The sequence below is a fragment of the Pygocentrus nattereri genome, chromosome 19, assembly GCF_015220715.1.
Source record: "Pygocentrus nattereri isolate fPygNat1 chromosome 19, fPygNat1.pri, whole genome shotgun sequence".
NCBI lineage: Eukaryota > Metazoa > Chordata > Actinopteri > Characiformes > Serrasalmidae > Pygocentrus > Pygocentrus nattereri.
The window spans coordinates 7,187,863-7,206,894 of NC_051229.1; the positions used below are offsets into that span (position 1 = coordinate 7,187,863).

Sequence of the window (19,032 nt, forward strand, 5' to 3'; positions counted from 1 at the left end):
TGGCAAAGAGTTATATGCAGTATCAACAAAGGGTTCTTTGGCTTATAACAATATCAGAACCTTTTTGTTGCTATATAGAACCCTATCTTTCATTAAATTTTATTTTATTTTTTTGTCTTTATTGAAATCGGCCCTTTAAAGGATTTCCTAGGTCTGTACATCTAAGCCAAGAACGACTTAGGAGCGTAAAATGAGAGAAAAAAAATTAAATGATTAACTAAAAAGAGTTCGGTTTTCCTTAATTGTTTATAATATAATTTTTTTCATATCCTTGTTTTATTATTCACATTTAGCCACTTGCTCTCTCAAATAATGTCAGCCATGTATCTCTATCCAACCACCGGCTATCAGAGCGGCTACATCAATGCAGTGACTGACGGGCATGAAGGCTGACCACTGGGAGATAGCACAGTTGACCAGCTCTTGGTCATGGCACCTGACAGCCAGAAAACCACACAGCTGAAGGCTCTGTGGAGACTGTGACATTAAAGGGCCCATATCCCACATTTTTCTTGTATTTTATTTTGCCCTCTAGAATCCCCTTCTGATATTTGTATGGGTTTATGTACCAAAACATATAGCTGATTTTTACATGACTAAATTTCAGCCTTTCTTTATCTCTTAGAACTAAACTGGCTGTTTTTTATGTGCTTCTAAGATTAATATACACCGTATTGCCAAAAGTCTTCTCACCCATCCAAATCATTGAATTCAGGTGTTCTAGTCACTTCCATGGCCACAGGTGTATGAAACCAAGTCCCTAGGCCTGCAGACGGCTTCTACAGACATTAGTGAAAGAATGGGTCGCTCTCAGGAGCTCAGTGAATTCCAGCGTGGTACCGTGATCGGACGCCAGTCCAGTTGTGAAATTTCCTCACTACTAAATATTCCACAGTCGACTGTCAGTGGGATTATAACAAAGTGGAAGTGATTGGGAACGACAGCAACTCGGCCACAAAGTGGTCGACCACGTAAAATGACAGAGCGGGGTCAGTGGATGCTGAGGGGCATAGTGTGCAGAGGTCACGAACTTTCTGCAGAGTCAGTCGCTACAGACCTCTGAACTTTATGTGGCCTTCAGATCAGCTCAAGAACAGCGTAGAGAGCTTCATGGAATGGGTTTCCATGGCCGAGCAGCTGCATCCAAGCCTTACATCCATCACCAAGCGCAATGCCAAGCGTGGAATGCAGTGGTGTAAAGCGCCGCCACTGGACTCTAGAGCCGTGGAGACGTGTTCTCTGGAGTGACCAATCATGCTTCTCCGTCTGGAGATCCAATGTACGAGTCTGGGTTTGGCGGATTTCAGGAGAGCGGTACTTATCTGGGCAAAAAAAAAAAAACCACACAACAAAAACAACTTGTCTCAGTGCTGGTGGTTCAACTTTCTTGCTAAGCTAACATTTAACCTCAGGTTCTAACAGGGTTATGAATTAAGGTAGCTTGACTCAACAGCTCCACAAACAAACCAGTTTATCTGCCCAGATTTCTTCTCTAAAGTTTTGTCACTGGGGCTTAAATGAACCAGAATAAGCTTGTGCTGTTTAGACCTTCTCGCTAAGCTAACCTTAGCTGCTAGTGCTGACGTCTAGCAGCACAGCTGCCGGCTCACGCCGTTTGCCTTCTGAGGGAGGAGCAACAAGTTCTCTCTTCCTCTCAGCTCAGGTGCTTGTACTACTCTTAACAAGAGCCAGCTGAGGCTAGTGTCGGAGCCTGGGGCCTGTTCGCTGAGCCTCATGCCACCTTTTGTGGTTCTTGTTGACGCCTGGCACATCGTCTCATTAGTGTAATTTAGCGTATTGGCCTGTGATGGCTTCGAGCTCAGGTCCTCAGCTGCTGTGTAGGAATCCACAGGTTACATGTATTTTTAATGGAAAAATGTGACCTTTGTGCTTCAGTAACACATTTCATACAAATATCAGTCTATATAATTAAAGTCACTCGAATTTATTTAAAATATATTTTTAAGTGGAGAGGGTTTTTTATTTAGATGCTACATTAAATTCTTTTATAAAAAATTAGGAAAAGTTTGGTTTTCCATAAACCAAATATGGAAATGTATTATTTCTTTTACTCCTTTTACGTTTTCCATCAAGTTGAACTTCATTTTTGTTTTATGCTTTTCCTTTAATGCATATTGCAGCTGCCAGAAGAAAACCTCGTATCTCCGTTTTTGTCAATCTAATTTTTCAGCTTTTGACTGTTTGAAAATACATATCACCCTTTATATTGTCTGTAAATTTCATGATGATTGGACTAAAAGAAACGGCCTAAAATGACTTGGGAAAAAATTCTGGTTCCATTGACTTACATTAAAAGTAAAGTGTGTTTTTTCCTTCTCCTGTAAAGTTTCTATTTTTGGAGCAGCAAATTGATCACTTATTTTGCGTGGCGAAAGCTGTTGTGTAGCTGCATTTTAAAAAAAATATGCATACTAATTAGCATTTTCAGGTTTTATGAGGCACAAGACTACATACCTTTTGACCATCTCAGCCTCTGCAAATACTGTTTATTTTGCTGAAAGAAAACAAATGTAACTTTTAAAGAACTGATGAGATTGAATGATGTTCATGAAAATTTTGACCTCAACTTTTCAGTCTCAGTCAATTTCAGCAAGTGCAAACTTCAAATGTTTGTGTCGCAGCTTAACAAGAAATGCAAATAAGATTTTATTGATATTATTATTCTGAAAATGCCACTGGTATTAAACCTAAAGCCTTAAAGAACTTTAACCAGAGTACCCTTATTATTTTTTCCCCAATTCATTAAGTGGTATGAAGACAATGCGTTTGATCAGCATTTGATTGCATTTGTTCTCGTCATACTGCATGGCTGCTGTGATGGTTCACGAGTCCTGTTTTGCATTTTTTAGCAGATTTCACAGATTATTAGTCGATGATGAAAATAAAATGTTCTTTATTCACTATTTTTAATATCTTAGTGTTAAATACACATTTATTGACCTATCCATGCTCCACCCATAAACATGCTCTTTTGTAGCAACTGTTCCTCAGTTCTACAAGCTTTACAGAACACTGGCAAATTGCTAAAACACACTAATTACTCAAATACCCAGACAGTCCTTGTAAGTAGTTAACGCAGATACTTTAAGGTGCTCCAATTACTGAAGCAGGCTTTCAATTATGCCCTCACAGCTTGTGTAATCTCCATAGAAAAGCACTGATCAATAGAATGGGACACTCTGGAGCAGCCGTGAGGTGAACATGGCCGAAGCCCCCCAGCACTGGGCGGTCAAGCAGTGGAGTTGTGTGCTCTGGAGTGATGGAGTTCATCCAGTACCATAAGGATGAGTTGGAGTGATCTAGAACTGATCATCCAAGCGCAGTACCTGATCTCACTAATGCGCAATCAAATCCTCACAGCAATCCAACATCTAGTGTAAAGCCCTCCCAGAAGAGTAGAGGCTGTTACTTTGAGGAAAATGTTAATGACACAGTGGCTTAAAGCTACTTCAGCCATGCTATAGTTGCTAGTGGTGTAGGCTACGATGTTAACTTGGCTACATGCTTAAAAAAGATGGTTCTTCAGGGGTTCTTTGGTCAAAGAACCCTTCAAGAAGAGCCCTTTGCATGATTAGAGTTCTTCACATCATAATGTTCTTTAGATTGACGGAGAAAGTGTTTTTATATGGTTTTGTGTGTGTGTGTGTGTGTGTGTATATGTGTATATATGTATATATGTATATATATATATATATATATATATATATATATATATATATATATATATATATATATATATATATATATATATATATATATATATAATGCTTCTGAGGAACCATTTACAATACGAAGAGCCTGTTAATCATGCAAAGGGTTCTTTGAGGGTTCAAGGTTCCATATAGAACATCTATCAGCTCTTTTGTAGCAACTATTCCTCAGTTCCACAAGCTTTACAGAACACTGGCAAAAGTACATTCTGCATCAATCTGAAGAACCATTGAACAATGCGAAGAGCCTGTTAACAATGCAAAGGGCTCAAGGTGTGAGTGTTCAAGGTTCTAAATAGAACAGTTTTCTTTACAAAAGAACCCTTGAACAACCAAGAGTGTAGCTAGCTACTCTGCTAAAACAGGGAAAGCCAGTGAACTTCCCTCAAAAAACTTCATTTCAAACTAAATTATCTAAACCTCGAACATCTTCAGTGCTAAAGTTCTGCTAATGTTCTGTAAAGTTTGCCCAGCTGAACACGTGCTGGTGGAGCATGGTTAGGTTAATTAAGGTTCTCCATTTTTCACCGTTTCTTTCCGGCTTTGGTCTTAAAGGTCAGTGGGGTGAACACGGCGATGGGCCGCAAGCGGGAGCACCGTGTTCTGCTTATGGTCATCACCATGGTGGTCTGCTACCTTCTCTGCTGGCTTCCTTACGGCATCATGGCCCTGATGGCCACGTTTGGAGACCCAGACCTCATCACGGCAGAGGCCAGCATTGTGCCCTCTCTGCTGGCCAAAACCAGCACAGTCATCAATCCCATCATCTACATCTTCATGAACAAACAGGTGAGGACACTGAGCTGTAATTTACAATTAATTATTATTTCTGTAATCAACAAATCCAGCTGTTATTCCGTTTATTGACTAATCAAGACATTATGACTTCTGAAGAGATTTTTTTTGTTTCAGTGTACAGTGATACAATAGAAGCCATAGCGCTCCCTAACTTTCATGTAATGTATTACAATCTCTTAAAAAGACTGTGTGAATGATATTAACATTAAAGGGGAAATCCACCCATTTTTCCAAAATTTCTACACAAATGTCATTGAGATGTAAAACGACATTCAGACTGGTTTGATGTGAAACGCTGAATTATAGAGAAACTTACTGATTCAGATTTATAGTGATTGTGAAAGGAGGTCACAATGTCTACAACACAAATATAGCCTTTTTATTCACTTTAAACTTTTTAAAATTATGCAGAAATGTTGAAAAACTGGTGAAATTTCCCTTTAAGAATTATAACTCAGACCTACAACTGGAAATCTGCTATACTCTGGTTGAGATGGTACTGTGTGTTTAAAAACCTCAGTGTGTTAGACGGGGATATTTGTATCAGGGGTGCTGTAACCCAGTTCATCAACCTCATAAAGTATATGTGATGTGAGTGTGTCAGTGTGACACTCTGGTGTGAAACAATCCAGTTCATCGCGCTGATCACACCATCACTCAAGCTGTCAGGAACACGCCTTGGCAGAGAACGAGTGGGGCAAATACGCGGCTGTCGTGTCCACTCGCACTACCAGGGGACTTTCTATTTATACAGCCACATCAAGGCGCCAAAAGGCCAGCTGAAGTCAGGCCTAATACGGCCCTAATTCAATAAAAGCTGAAAAGACACCATCTGTTTTGTGGGCGAGTCTGAGGTGTACATTTCCTCACTCGGGATGTCTTCTGTATGTGCGTCATTGTGATCTTGCTGCAAATATATGGTAACACTTTATTTGGATGGTCCACTGTAGACGCTTTGTAAATGCTCGGCATGTCTTTAAACAACATTCAACTAAATATCTATTCAATGAAACTGAACTTGAAGTTCATTATGAAAGATTTTATTAAATCTATTCCTAACTCTAACCCTCACCTCAACCTCAAGGCAAAACCTACACCTCAACCTAACCCTCACCTCAACCTCAAGGCAAAACCTACACCTAGTCCTAACCCTCACCATAACCTCAAGGCAAAACCTACACCTAGTCCTAACCCTCACCTTAACCTCAAGACAAAACCTACACCTAGTCCTAACCCTCACCTCAACCTCAAGACAAAACCTACACCTCAACCTAACCCTCACCATAACCTCAAGGCAAACCTACACCTAGTCCTAACCCTCACCTTAACCTCAAGACAAAACCTACACCTAGTCATAACCCTCACCTTAACCTCAAGGCAAACCTACACCTCAACCTAACCCTCACCTCAACCTCAAGGCAAAACCTACACCTAGTCCTAACCCTCACCTTAACCTCAAGACAAAACCTACACCTAGTCATAACCCTCACCTTAACCTCAAGGCAAACCTACACCTCAACCTAACCCTCACCTCAACCTCAAGGCAAAACCTACACCTAGTCCTAACCCTCACCTTAACCTCAAGGCAAACCTACACCTAGTCCTAACCCTCACCTTAACCTCAAGGCAAAACCTACACCTAGTCCTAACCCTCACCTTAACCTCAAGGCAAAACCTACACCTCAACATAAAGAACAATAATAAATAAACAGAAATGGTTTTGTTCTGGTGTTAATTGCCATTACAATGCATAAATTCCTTTTAATTACTTTATTTTTTTAGGCAGATTTTTTACCTGCATTTCTAAAATCATCAAATGTTTAGATAACATGTTAAATAAACATTAATGATGAAACCAAAAGCTTAATTGTAGTTTTAGGAGCTCCTGAAATGATGTTGTTTTTTTTTTTTTTTTTTTTTTTTTGTTTTTTTTTTTAGGTAAAAATATGGTTTTTTTACCAGATACTGCTAGGTTTGCACAAGATGCTATCAGGTGAGCGCAAGATACAGATGCACCTCGTAAAGAGCAAGCATACTATACTATGTAGTGAGCACCTGATCCTATGAGATGCACACCTGATACTATTGTTAGCACAAGATACTGTCAGGTGCACACCCAATAGTACCTTGTGTTCACCATGGCATTGTGTGCACCCACTAGTATCAGGTGCTTAAGATTAAGTGACCCTTATTAGTCCCACAATGGGGAAATTTCACCTCCGCATTTAACCCATCTGTGAAGTGAAACACCACAATAACACTAGTGAGCACACACACACACTAGGGGGCAGTGAGCACACTTGCCCAGAGCGGTGGGCAGCCCAATCCACAGCGCCCAGGGAGCAGTTGGGGGTTAGGTGTCTTGCTCAAGGACACCTCAGTCATGTGCTGTCGGCTCTGGGGATCGAACCGGCGACCTTCCGGTCACAAGGCTGGATCCCTAACCTCCAGCCCATGACTGCCATACTGTGTAGTATCTGGTACTCACCTGATTGTTTCTGGTGTAATCCAGATTTTAACTTAGAAAAATACAGAGACTTGGTCTCTAACCCAGTCAATGTTTATACATGTTGTTGATTTTGTGAGTGAAGGGTTAACACATCCTCCACATTTCTGCACATTTTAATGCGGAGTTACTGTTTATTTGCTGAATTTAACATGCTAAGAAAAAATTAAACGTAAGATGTGGCCCGTCATTTTTTTCCAGTATGATAACTGAGCATATAAGCAGATTGTGCACTACATTTTGCAGAAAATGCAATATTGACATTTATTCTCTGGAAAGGATGTTATCTTCACATAGAAAACCAAGAAAATGTTATTTGACCAGGAGTGTGCAAACTCCTCCTTACTGCTCTAGCTGCATATTGCATTGGCCTTTATCGGCTACTGAGAAATTCTTTGCTTGCTAGAAGAGCATGTGGCTGTACCTGTTGTCCATGTGTACTGCAGACCACTGTACTATAGTGAAGTAAAATGCAGTGTAGAGCTAAACTTGCATCAACTTCCACAAGTGGCAAACAAAACAAAACTTGAATGATTTCCATATTATGTCCTAAAATCTGCTGAACATGCTCTAAGGTGGTCTAAGTGTGGTTAAGGATGTGTACCAGTGACAGGTTGTTCCATCCCCTTGATGCGCCAGAGGCAATTTCCTTCTCCGGCAGGGTGCAGTTAAACGTGTTCAAATGTAATTCAGCACTCTAATGGGATTAGCATGTAGATTACGGAGCCGACAGCTTGACAAAAGTCCCTCCTGACAGCTTCTTGTCTGGCCCTCAAGTCTGACATGGAGTAGTAGAGACACTGAGCTGGGCTCACGCGAGAGGAAAACAAACAATAAATGAGCGAGCAGTCAATCGCGCTGGCTCTGGTCCCTCCTTCGTCTTCACCCGCCCGTGCTAAGCGCGTCTGGCAGATGCTCTGGTGCGTTTTCCATACGAGCGTCTGAAGCTGGTTTCTTAGGGAGATCAAAACGGAGCGATTATGCACAACAGCAGCTCCTCACATCATGTCATTTTCATTATTAGAAGCCAAGTATGTTTTCTTTCATGTCCTTCAAAACAACTTTTATGTTATTTATTTATTTATTTTAGTTTGAGTTTTCCAGCACTGGTTTCTGCTCACTTCAACCTTTTCCCTGTTTATCTGTTGTCCTTAACGGAGCTGGTTGCTGCTAAAGCATCCTTTTATCCACCTTAAAACAGGCAGTCCCCACAAGAAATCTCTTATTTGTTGTGCTTAACTTATTCATTACAGCCGCATTAGCATGCATCCTCTTGCTCTTCTCTTAACGGCACTGCAGAGCTAAACAGCACTAATCCTGAAGTTGATTAATTACCTTTTTTTTTTTCTTTTTTTTTTTTGGATGTGCTCAGTTATTCAACTGATTGCACTTTTTTTTTTCTTTGTCGCATTGAAATAAATGGCTAGTGCGGCACAGTCGGCATGTTCCTGCAGTTGTTGACATGGTGCTTTTGCTCAGCAGTTGACAGAGGTCTGGGGATAAAGTCAGGCATCTTTAATGTTTGTGCAGCAGTAAAGTCCTGGAGTTGGAGCACCCTGTAAAGGTGCAGGCAAATCAAAGCCCACGGCGTGATTTATTAAACCACTGCACACGCCGACGTGTTCCTTGATGCAAACGTGTGCATCGTTTCCGCTTAAAGTCAATGCAGTTTAACCCCTTACCAAGCCATGCGCCTGCCAGCAGGCCCAAAGTTTTATTGTACCAATTAAAGGTTTATTATACCAATAAATGTATTATACTACTTCTATAATCTAACAAAAGCTTAGTTGACATTGAAGTCTCTGTAGTTACTGAATTACAAGCTTTGGAAGGTTAACCTCTTACTCTCCAGGGTATATTTAGGTTTGTCTATCTGAATTTACGTGGCCAAATTGTAAGGCAGATTATTCAGCAACTGCATGAAATAAATAAATAAATAAATAAATAAATAAATAAATAAATACTTTTTCATTCTATTTATTTATTTATTTTTTTAAAGCTCCCCTCAGATTAACAGAGCATGTGTTCTATGATCACACACATCGCTATATGCTTGCAATTTGCTGCTGAAAGCCGCTCTTTGTGTTATTTCATAAAAATCCTTTTTAGAGTTCATCACTGAAGAGACGCCATCTGTTTATAGTTTATAGTTAAAAGTGGGTCGACTTTCAGTCCTGTAAGTAAACCTGTAAGTTCAGCTTCTTTTATTATAAGGGTCTAAAATTACATCACCATCTATTTGACTGGAAAGACTCCACATATGACACCCACGTTTTGAATGTAGCTTATGAAACATGAAAGTTATGAAGAATATGACAAAGCATTTTGGAACCACTGGTGGTTCCGAGGCATTTAAGAGCCTACAGGGTTGATTACCTTGCACTGAAAAGCCTAACAGGCTCTAGTTATTAAGCTAATGAAGGACAGTTATGCTGAAAAATGTAGTTCTCTGTTGTAAATATGCCTACTCACCTCATTCAGTGATGCTGCTGGAGTCTGGAAAGTGGGATTTTCTGGTTTAAAGACCTACAAAACACCTTTCTGGTGATGTATTTTGATAGTGGGAAGACTTGGCACTGAGGTAGATACTTGATACTTTCCCCCCATTTGCTGATTAATGCAGGAAGTAATCAGACGGACAACGGTACTGCTAGGAAGCCAAATATCATGGTGAGAATAATTGCACTGTTTTACTGCTCAGACTAAGTTTTATTTCTGTGTAATAAACAGAAGTTCTTTAGCATCGTCATAAAGGACCACGTGGGGGGAGGGCAAGGTTTTTAACAGCGAGAAGTGCTCTTTTTTAAACGAAAGGCACTTACAAACCACTGAACTAATGGGGAAGGTCAACACAGGCTTCACCCTCACAATGACCGACCCCCAACACAAAACCCAGTAAGCCACAAATTACGTGTGTGTGTGTGTGTGTGTGTGTGTGTGTGTGTGTGTGTGTGTGTGTGTGTATATATACTTTTATATTGTTGCTGTCAGAAGAAAACCTTGTATCTCCATTTTTGGAATTTTTCAGTTTTTGACATAATTTGAAAGTATCTATTACTCTTTATATTGTTTGTAAATGTTATAATGAATGGCCTGAAAGAAATGACCCAAAATGACATGGGAAAAATTCTGGTTCCATTGACTTACATTGAAAGTGTTTTTTCCTTCTCCTGTAAAGTTACTATTTTGGAGATACAAGGTTTTCTTCCGACAGCAGCTATATATATATATATATATAATATATACTTGTTAGACAAACAATGACGTCTGTTTTTGAGGGACACGCACCTACTTTGCACCATGATGCAAAGAACCCTTCAATCGTGCAAAGGGTTCTTTGTGTGTTCATGGTTCTATATAGAACAGTTTCTTTACTGAAGAACCCTTGAAGCACCATGCTTTTTAAGAGTGTACAGTTTGTGGATTCTTTTTAAAGTAAATTCCCTAGAGGGGAGCTGGAGCTCCACTTTGCTGTGGCTTTTGTTAGTTTGCTGATCGTTGATTCATCCATAGGTCTCCTATGAGCACTGTCCAGAATAGTCTGACAAATTACTGATATGGCCGCATCACAGATGTGTTTTGCTTGACACTTCAGAATCAAAGTACATAGATAAACAAATTCATGGGGTGATGTCTGTCAATGGAACGTGCCTTTTTAAAGCTATATTCGTTCACAAGAACTACAGGCACAGCATCATAGCAACATCATGTGAGCAGCTGGGCTTTAGCCTGCGCTACTACAGATGGTAGTAAATGAGTAAACTGCGTTAATGCGTTAAAACAGGTGATGGTGTTAATCATTTAGTGTGTTATTAACACAGCACTCTTTTAGATGCCTTGTTCGTCACTAATCTGACAAATAGATGAGGTAGAGGATCACTAACAGTGTGTGCTATGCAGTTAAGAGTTAAATAGGTGATGTGGTGTGAGTTGTGGGCTTTTGTTTGAGGATTTGAATTCATAAGCAGCCTGATGTTTTTTGCGGGAGTGACAAAGTAATGGGCAAAGAACTCAAAAACAATAGGTGAAAATCATGTAAGCACATCAATTTGCATGCCTTCTGTAATTTACCAGCAGACAAATATACAAGCTCTCATCCGAGCTGTAGTGATGATGGATGAGCTGCAGTTGGTGTTTAGGTGTTGCTCAATCAACACTTTAAAAAAAAGAAAAAAGAAAAGAAAAAAGCCTGAACAGTTATTGCCAGCAGAGCCATCCCTCTGCATTAATTCTCTGTAGAACACTTCAGTCACTTTAACCCTTAGGATTTCTGCAAAACAAGACTGTATCATGAACACGGAAATGGTTCAAGTTGGGGGACATAACAGGCAGCGTATATACGTATAATGAGGCCAATGACATTGTGCACAATGATTTGCATTCTTTAATTTGAACAGGCCACACAGTTGCATAATGAAGCGGGTAAGGACAATTTATACATCTGACACATTAGACCACTGATGCATATCATCACTCTCATTCTGTACTAGCTTTATGCAAATTAGCTATATGATGACCAGTCAGACTGTTGATATGTGGCGCAATATCTGAGCAGGTCACCCCCACTGTCATGCATGAGATTTGACTCTGAAACGCACTGAGTGGGAGATGTAATGGTTGATAACTTTCATTATGACTTTAGATGATTCCTTTGGCTATTCTGGTACTCGCAACTAGCCTGTGACTCTACAGAGACTTTCTCTTTTGCACCTCAACCTGCCTGTGTTTGAGCGACATGGCCTCAAAGTAGCCAATTTGTGGCTCACTGTAATTAAGCTATGGCGTTCACTTAAATACTGCAGGTTTAGAAAATATAATAATACAAATTCCACTCCAAAACAATCCCACATGGTTGATTCATGTGAGCCTTGAGTCAAGTCTTGAGCCTCTGAGGTGCGAGTCTGAGTCAAATCTGAAGACTTTAGTACAGAATTATGTTTTAATCTCACTATTAGCTGCAGGTATAGCATTGTATAAAAGTAAACTCTGAAAACTACTGAACTACTAAACTTGTCTGATTTTACACAGCGTACAAAACAGCTGAAAATGGTTGGTTAGTTTTTAGTCTATATAGCAGGTAAGAAAGCTAATGAGTGCAACAGGTAATCGGTCTCTGATGTCATGCGTCATTCTGTAGTCAGAATCATCTCCGTATTAGCAACTCTGGGTTAAAGCCGAATTTCTCTGTGATAAAGAATTTTTGAAAATCATACCCGGGAGTACGCAAAAGGGTTCCAAACCTGATGTATGTAAATTTCCTCTGAATGTTTCTGGATCATTGAGATCTTCAAGGAGTTGAAATATGAACATTGCTACATCCATAATAGCAAAGCAACTCTCTTATGAACTGAAATGACGGCACATAAAAGTAAATGTTATTAAACTTTAATACTGTTATATAATAATGCCAGCTGTTTCTAATGTATGTTACTACTGCCAAAGCAACTTAACTGCCATGCTTGACAAAGCTTGTTGGGGTATTTTTGTGTACATGCTCACAGTGTTCACTTTCAGAGGATCCAGTAACATGCAGTGAAAAAACACATGTAGGGTAAAACATATTGGGTGTGGCACCTTTTTGTGTGCCACAGGGCATGAAAGCTTGGAGTTTCAGATATACCCCTTATTTTTGACCCAGAGTTTCTAATATGGGCATAATGCAAACAACAGAATAACATGACGTCAGTGGTCAATACAGCTGAAGTTTTTTAACTAAATTTTAAAGAAATGTAAGATGTAACTTACTAAATCTTTAGCAAGATTAGCTGGCAACCTCAGCTATAATAGCTAGTGTGCTAGCTAGCATATTAGTTATTCAGACTACATGTTAGTTGAGGAGGAATAGTGGATATATTGGTCAAAGAATGTTGGAGATGGAGCTGCCGGGTAGAAGGAGAAGAGGTAGACTTCAGAGAAGGTTTATGGATGTAGTGAAGGTGGACATGGAGATGGTTGGTGTGAAAGTAGAGGAGGCAGTAGATAGGGCAAGATGGAGGCAGATGATCCGCTGTGGCGACCCCTAAAGGGAGCAGCTGAAAGAAGACTACATTTTAGCCAGCTGTTGACTTTTTCATTTAAACACCACATTTACTGCAGGTAGCGGTTTATAGTCTCCATCAGACTAAAGGTTTTGAGGAAATGTCAATCAAAAACTCTTTTAAAGCTGTATCAAACCTGATGCCACTGCGAGCTGCAGGAGAACAGCATTGCAGTAATTACGGCAAAATCCCATGTAAAGGTTGAAAACAAAAGGATTCATTTGGTTATCACATTAATGTCCTTATTTAATCAGTTTTGAGTAGCTGCGTTTTCACAGCCAGAATACGTCCACGTGTACACCTCAATCGGAATAGACTAGTCCTATTAGACTAGTCTGAACAACCTATTTGGACTACAATTCCGATCCAATTAAATGAGGTGGGTAATTCTGTAAATAATCCATCAAATAAAAGAATAATATCCATATAAATGCTTGTATCTGATTACATACACAGTTGGAAAGTTTAAGTCCATTCTGATCATGTGCGTCATAGTGAAAGTTTATATCGTTCAACACGGCGGAGCAGAGGAGACAAATTTTATGCTCTGATCTGTAAAAGACAGCAGTGGGACGGATGTCCAGCTTGTGTGTCTCAGAACATGACGTCTTCCTCTTGCCCTTCTTTAATAAGTACGTGTGAAGGATGTTTTCCTGAGTCTGACCTCATTTTAAAGTGATTTAAAAACACAAGCATTGCTCACTGCTGCTCATCTCACTGACTGGACTCACATGAGGCTTGTTGTCATGGTAACAACTCCACTAAATGGTGTTCTGTGTGTGCGTGTAACTCCTTAAATGAGCTACAAGTGAGACATAATTAATATACAATAACGACACTTGTCGTCTCAGGCCATCTCTGTTATCTAGATCTAACGGTTAAGGTTCTATAGTCTAGTAATAGCAATGAATTACTGTATGCATTCATTTATTGTACTATTGTATTTATCAAATCTTATGTAAATAGACATTATTTTAATGCTCAATGTTTTGGACACAGCTTAATCAAATTCAGAAAATCCTCCTTCCAAATATATTTGGTAGAGATCCAGCAAGTCCACCCGCTAGAGTGGAGACTGACTGGTCCAACTGTATGTGTTAACAGTGGTCACACACCCCCTCACACCAAGGCTAAATAACTGTATCTTTTTCCTTCCCTTACCTTTTATTCGCATTATTAACCTTAGTTGACTCTTGCTGTTATAACTCCATCCCAAGTGGCTTGATAAGGCCACCACTCTGGAGCTTAAATATGAAACAAACCTCAGCATCTTTTCAAAGCAAACAAAGATTCAGGCACATTTTATTTCCCATTTTCACACGAATTAAGTGCCATGGATAACGCTCCCCGCAAATTAGGCCCTTAGTAAGGATATTACAGGGCTTGGTTGCTCCTTAATTACCAAGTGTAAGAATTAATTGGTGAGGTGAGAAAAGGAGCTCAGGCATAATTACATCAAAAACATACATCTATTTTAAGAACTAGCAATTACACACAAGAGCTAGAAACCTTCAAACCAGGCATGGGTTAACAATAATGGTGCCATATGTGATTGAAATACATTCTGGACCATTATCAAATTGTTTATTAGCGTATAAATGTCTATATCTACTTTAATTTCTTTGATATTGTAATTACACTATAAAGTACTTCTACAATAATGTACATTTTTCAATCCAGTTTGATGCTTTAAATGTATTTTACAGTTTTATACAACATCCTGTTTGGAGCTCTGGGGCACTATTTCCGATACGGAGAGATTATATTGTATCAAACACCTTATTGTATGGCTACTGTAATATTATTGTAAAAATACTGTAAAAATACTGCACTCATAAGTCAAAAATACAGTATCAGATTTACTGTAAGAGGACACAGCAAAAGTACTTTTCTGAGGCATCCATCATCTGAAATGTAGCTTATTTATTTTAGTTTTTCATCATTTACATATTTAAACGGCTATCTGAGCTCCATTAGTATCTGTGAAGCATGGAAAATGCTGCACATTTACACTGAACAAGTGGCAAAGTTATGTTAGCCTAGCCAGCTAATGATTGTCAGCTATCTAATAGCATACTAGTTTACAGCTTACAGTTTACCAGCATAAAATGAAACACATTCGGGTGAGTTTGTGAACTTTGCATTGATGTTGTTGTCATGTCATTATATTGCACAATTTAACAAACTTTTATTTGTAAGTGTTCTTTTTATTGTATGTATCTGATTAGCACTGCTTCGATAACGCTAATATCAGCTAAAAATTCACCCTCAATGGGATTTGCAGTGTCATGTTAGTGCCAGTGGAGTACATTAATTTTCCCACATTGAGTTTAATACTCGGTGCGTTGTGGATCGGGCAGTGTCCGAAGTCGTGGGCCTTGGCGTTCTGATCCTCGGTTGCTGAAACTGGCTTTTGGAACTTGGAACGTTACCTCACTGGCGGGGAAGGAGCCCGAGTTGGTGCGCGAGGTTGAGAGATACCGGCTAGATATAGCCGGGCTCACCTCAACACACAGCTTGGGCTCTGGGTCCAATCTCCTTGAGAGGGGCTGGACTTTATTCTTTTCTGGAGTTGCCCATGGTGAGAGGCGGCCCGCAGGTGTGGGCTTTCTCATAGCCCCTCGACTCGGTGCCTGTATGTTGGGGTTTTCTCCGGTGGACGAGAGGGTAGCTTCCCTACGCCTTCGGGTTGGGGAACGGGTCCTGACTGTTGTCTGTGCTTATGCACCGAACAGCAGTTCAGAGTACCCAGCCTTCTTAGAGTCCTTGGGAAGGGTGCTTGAAAGTGCTCCTCCTGGAGACTCTATTGTCCTACTGGGGGACTTCAACGCTCACGTGGGCAATGACAGTGAGACCTGGAGGGGTGTGATTGGGAGGAATGGCCTCTCTGATCTGAACCCGAGTGGTGTTCAGTTTTTGGACTTCTGCGCAAACCACAGTTTGTCCATCACGAACACCATGTTTGAACACAAGGATGTCCATAAGTGCACATGGCACCAGGACACCCTAGGCCGCAGTTCAATGATTGACTTTTTGTAGTCGTGTCATCGGACTTGCGGCCATGTGTTTTGGACACTCGGGTAAAGAGAGGAGCTGAGCTGTCAACTGATCACCACCTGGTGGTGAGTTGGATCAGGTGGTAGGGAAAGATGCCGGTCAGACCAGGCAAGCCCAAACGTATAGTGAGGGTTTGCTGGGAACGTCTAGCAGAAGAACCTGTCAGATTGATCTTCAACTCACACCTCCGTCAGAACTTTGACCAGATATCGGGGGAGGTGGGGGACATTGACTCAGAATGGGCCATGTTCCGTTCCTCCATTGCTGAAGCGGCTGACTGTAGCTGTGGCCGTAAGGTAGTTGGTGCCTGTCGGGGCGGTAATCCTCGAACCCGGTGGTGGACACCCCAGGTGAGAGATGCCGTCAAGCTGAAGAAGGAGTCCTACCGGGCATGGTTGGCCTGTGGGACACCAGAGGCAGCTGGCAGGTATTGACAGGCCAAGCGATCTGCGGCTTTAGTTGTCGCCAAGGCAAAAACCCGTGTATGGGAGGAGTTTGGTGAGGCCTTGGAAAGTGACTAAGTCGGCTCCGAAAAGATTCTGGCAAACCGTCAGGCGACTCAGAAGGGGAAAGCAGTGTGCCACTAGCACTGTATATAGTGGAGATGGTGTGCTGCTGACTTCGACTGAAGACGTCATTGGGCGGTGGAAGGAATACTTTGAGGACCTTCTCAATCCCACCGACACGTTCTCCAGTGAGGAGGCTGAGTCTGGGGACATGGGAATAGGCTTGTCCTTTACTGAGGCCGAAGTCGCTAAGGTAGTTAAGAAGCTCCTTGGTGGCAAGGCACCAGGGGTGGATGAGATCCGCCCTGAGTTCCTCAAGGCTCTGGATGTTGTGGGGCTGTCTTGGCTGACACGCCTTTTCAACATTGCGTGGACATCGGGGGCGGTGCCACTGGATTGGCAGACTGGGGTGGTGGTGCCTCTTTTTAAAAAAGGGGACCGGAGGGTGTGTTCCAACTACAGGGGAATCACACTCCTCAGCCTCCCTGGTAAAGTCTATGCAGGGGTACTGGAGAAGAGAGTCCGACTTATAGTCGAACCTCAGATCCAGGAGGAACAGTGCGGGTTCCGCCCTGGTCGTGGAACACTGGACCAACTCTTCACCCTCTCCAGGATTCTGGAGGGTTCATGGGAGTTTGCCCAACCAGTCCACATGTGCTTTGTGGATCTGGAGAAGGCATTCGACTGTGTTCCCCGGGGTATTCTGTGGGAGGTGCTTCGGGAGTATGGGGTACATGGCTCTTTGCTACGAGCCATTCAGGCCCTGTACAAACAAAGCTGGAGTTTGGTTCGCATAGCCGGCAGTAAGTCAGACTCGTTCCCAGTGAGAGTTGGACTCCGTCAGGGCTGCCCTTTGTCACCGATTCTATTCATAATTTTTATGGATAGAATTTCTAGGCGCAGTCAAGGGATGGAGGGTGTCCGGTTTGGTGACCTCAGGGTCACATCGCTGCTGTTTGCAGATGATGTGGTCCTATTGGGGACATCAGGCCGCGAACTTCAGCTTTCGCTGGATCGGTTTGCAGCCGAGTGTGAAGCGGCTGGGATGAGAATCAGTACCTCTAAATCCGAGACCATGGTTCTCAGGTGGTAAAGGGTGGAGAGCCCTCTCTGGGTCGGGGATAGGCTCTTGCCTCAAGTGGAGGACTTCAAGTATCTCGGGGTCTTGTTCACGAGTGATGGTACAAGGGAGCGGGAGATTGACAGGCGGATTGGTGCTGGGTCAGCAGTGATGCGGGCTCTTTACCGGTCTGTTGTGGTAAAGAAAGAGCTGAGCCATAAGGCAAGGCTCTCGATTTACCGGTCGATCTACGTTCCCACCCTCACCTATGGTCATGAGCTTTGGGTAATGACCGAAAGAATAAGATCGCGAATACAAGCGGCCGAAATGAGTTTCCTCTGCAGGGTGTCTGGACTCTCCCTTAGAGATAGGGTGAGAAGTTCAGTCATCCGGGAGGGACTCGGAGTAGAGCCGCTGCTTCTTCACGTCAAGAGGAGCCAGCTGAGGTGTTCGGGCATCTGGTTAGGATGCCTCCTGCACATGCAAGTCCACCTGGGACGAGACCCCGGGGAAGACCCAGGACATGCTGGCGCGACTATATCGCCCAGCTGGCCTGGGAGCGCCTCGGAATCCCCCTTGGAGAGCTGGTGGAAGTGGCTGGGGAAAGGGAGGTCTGGGCTTCATTGCTTAGGATGCTGCCCCCGCGACCTGAACCCCGGAGAAGCGGAAGATGATGGATGGATGGATGGATGGAGTTTAATACTATACAGGTTGAGCTTGAACACTGACTTTTGGAGCTTGAAAGACATGCATGTAACATCTTTTTTTATTTGTATGTTCCATTTTTAAGTGAATCACAATGTTGAAAAAAGGAATGCATTGATTAAAATACAGATTTAAGATAAAAAAAGAGACCATCTGTATATCATTTTTTTGAATAGCAGTGTTGTGTACAATATTTACATGTAATGATGCTCACTGTGTTACTGTCATACAGGACTATTTGCAGTCAGGACTGGACTTGAGAACTTTGTATGCTGCAGATATACAGTGAATCAGCAAATATTTGACTTATCCATGCACTACAGAAGACTATTATTAAATTTGAAAGAAATAGATTTACTGAGTCAGGAGAATAAATACACAATAAAGTACGGTGTATGTGCACTGCTAAGATTCAGGTGAGATTTTGTGGGAGTTTCAGACCCCGTTAGGTCTTTGCTTATTAACAACACACAGGCTCAGAAAGAAGGCCTGGCTCAATGTTTGTCTCAAAAGATATGATAACAGTAGGTTATTCGCTTATGCCTATGTCCTTCACCGAGTTCTGTTTGAATACTCATTCTGTACGCTTGCAATCAGGAGATTTATCCACTCGGTGAAGGGGTCAGAAGTA

At 41.7% G+C, this 19,032-nt stretch overlaps 1 protein-coding gene across 2 annotated transcripts in view; it reads left to right on the forward strand.

Annotated features, from left to right (window-relative positions):
- Nucleotides 1-19,032, forward strand: part of tmtopsa (teleost multiple tissue opsin a) — a 118,454-nt gene that overhangs the window by 69,098 nt on the left and 30,324 nt on the right. For both annotated transcript variants that reach the window (XM_017702454.2, XM_037547730.1), the window contains exon 3: nucleotides 4,287-4,520. In XM_017702454.2, coding sequence (XP_017557943.2) covers nucleotides 4,287-4,520 — 234 coding nt within the window. The remainder of the gene's footprint in view (nucleotides 1-4,286; nucleotides 4,521-19,032) is intronic.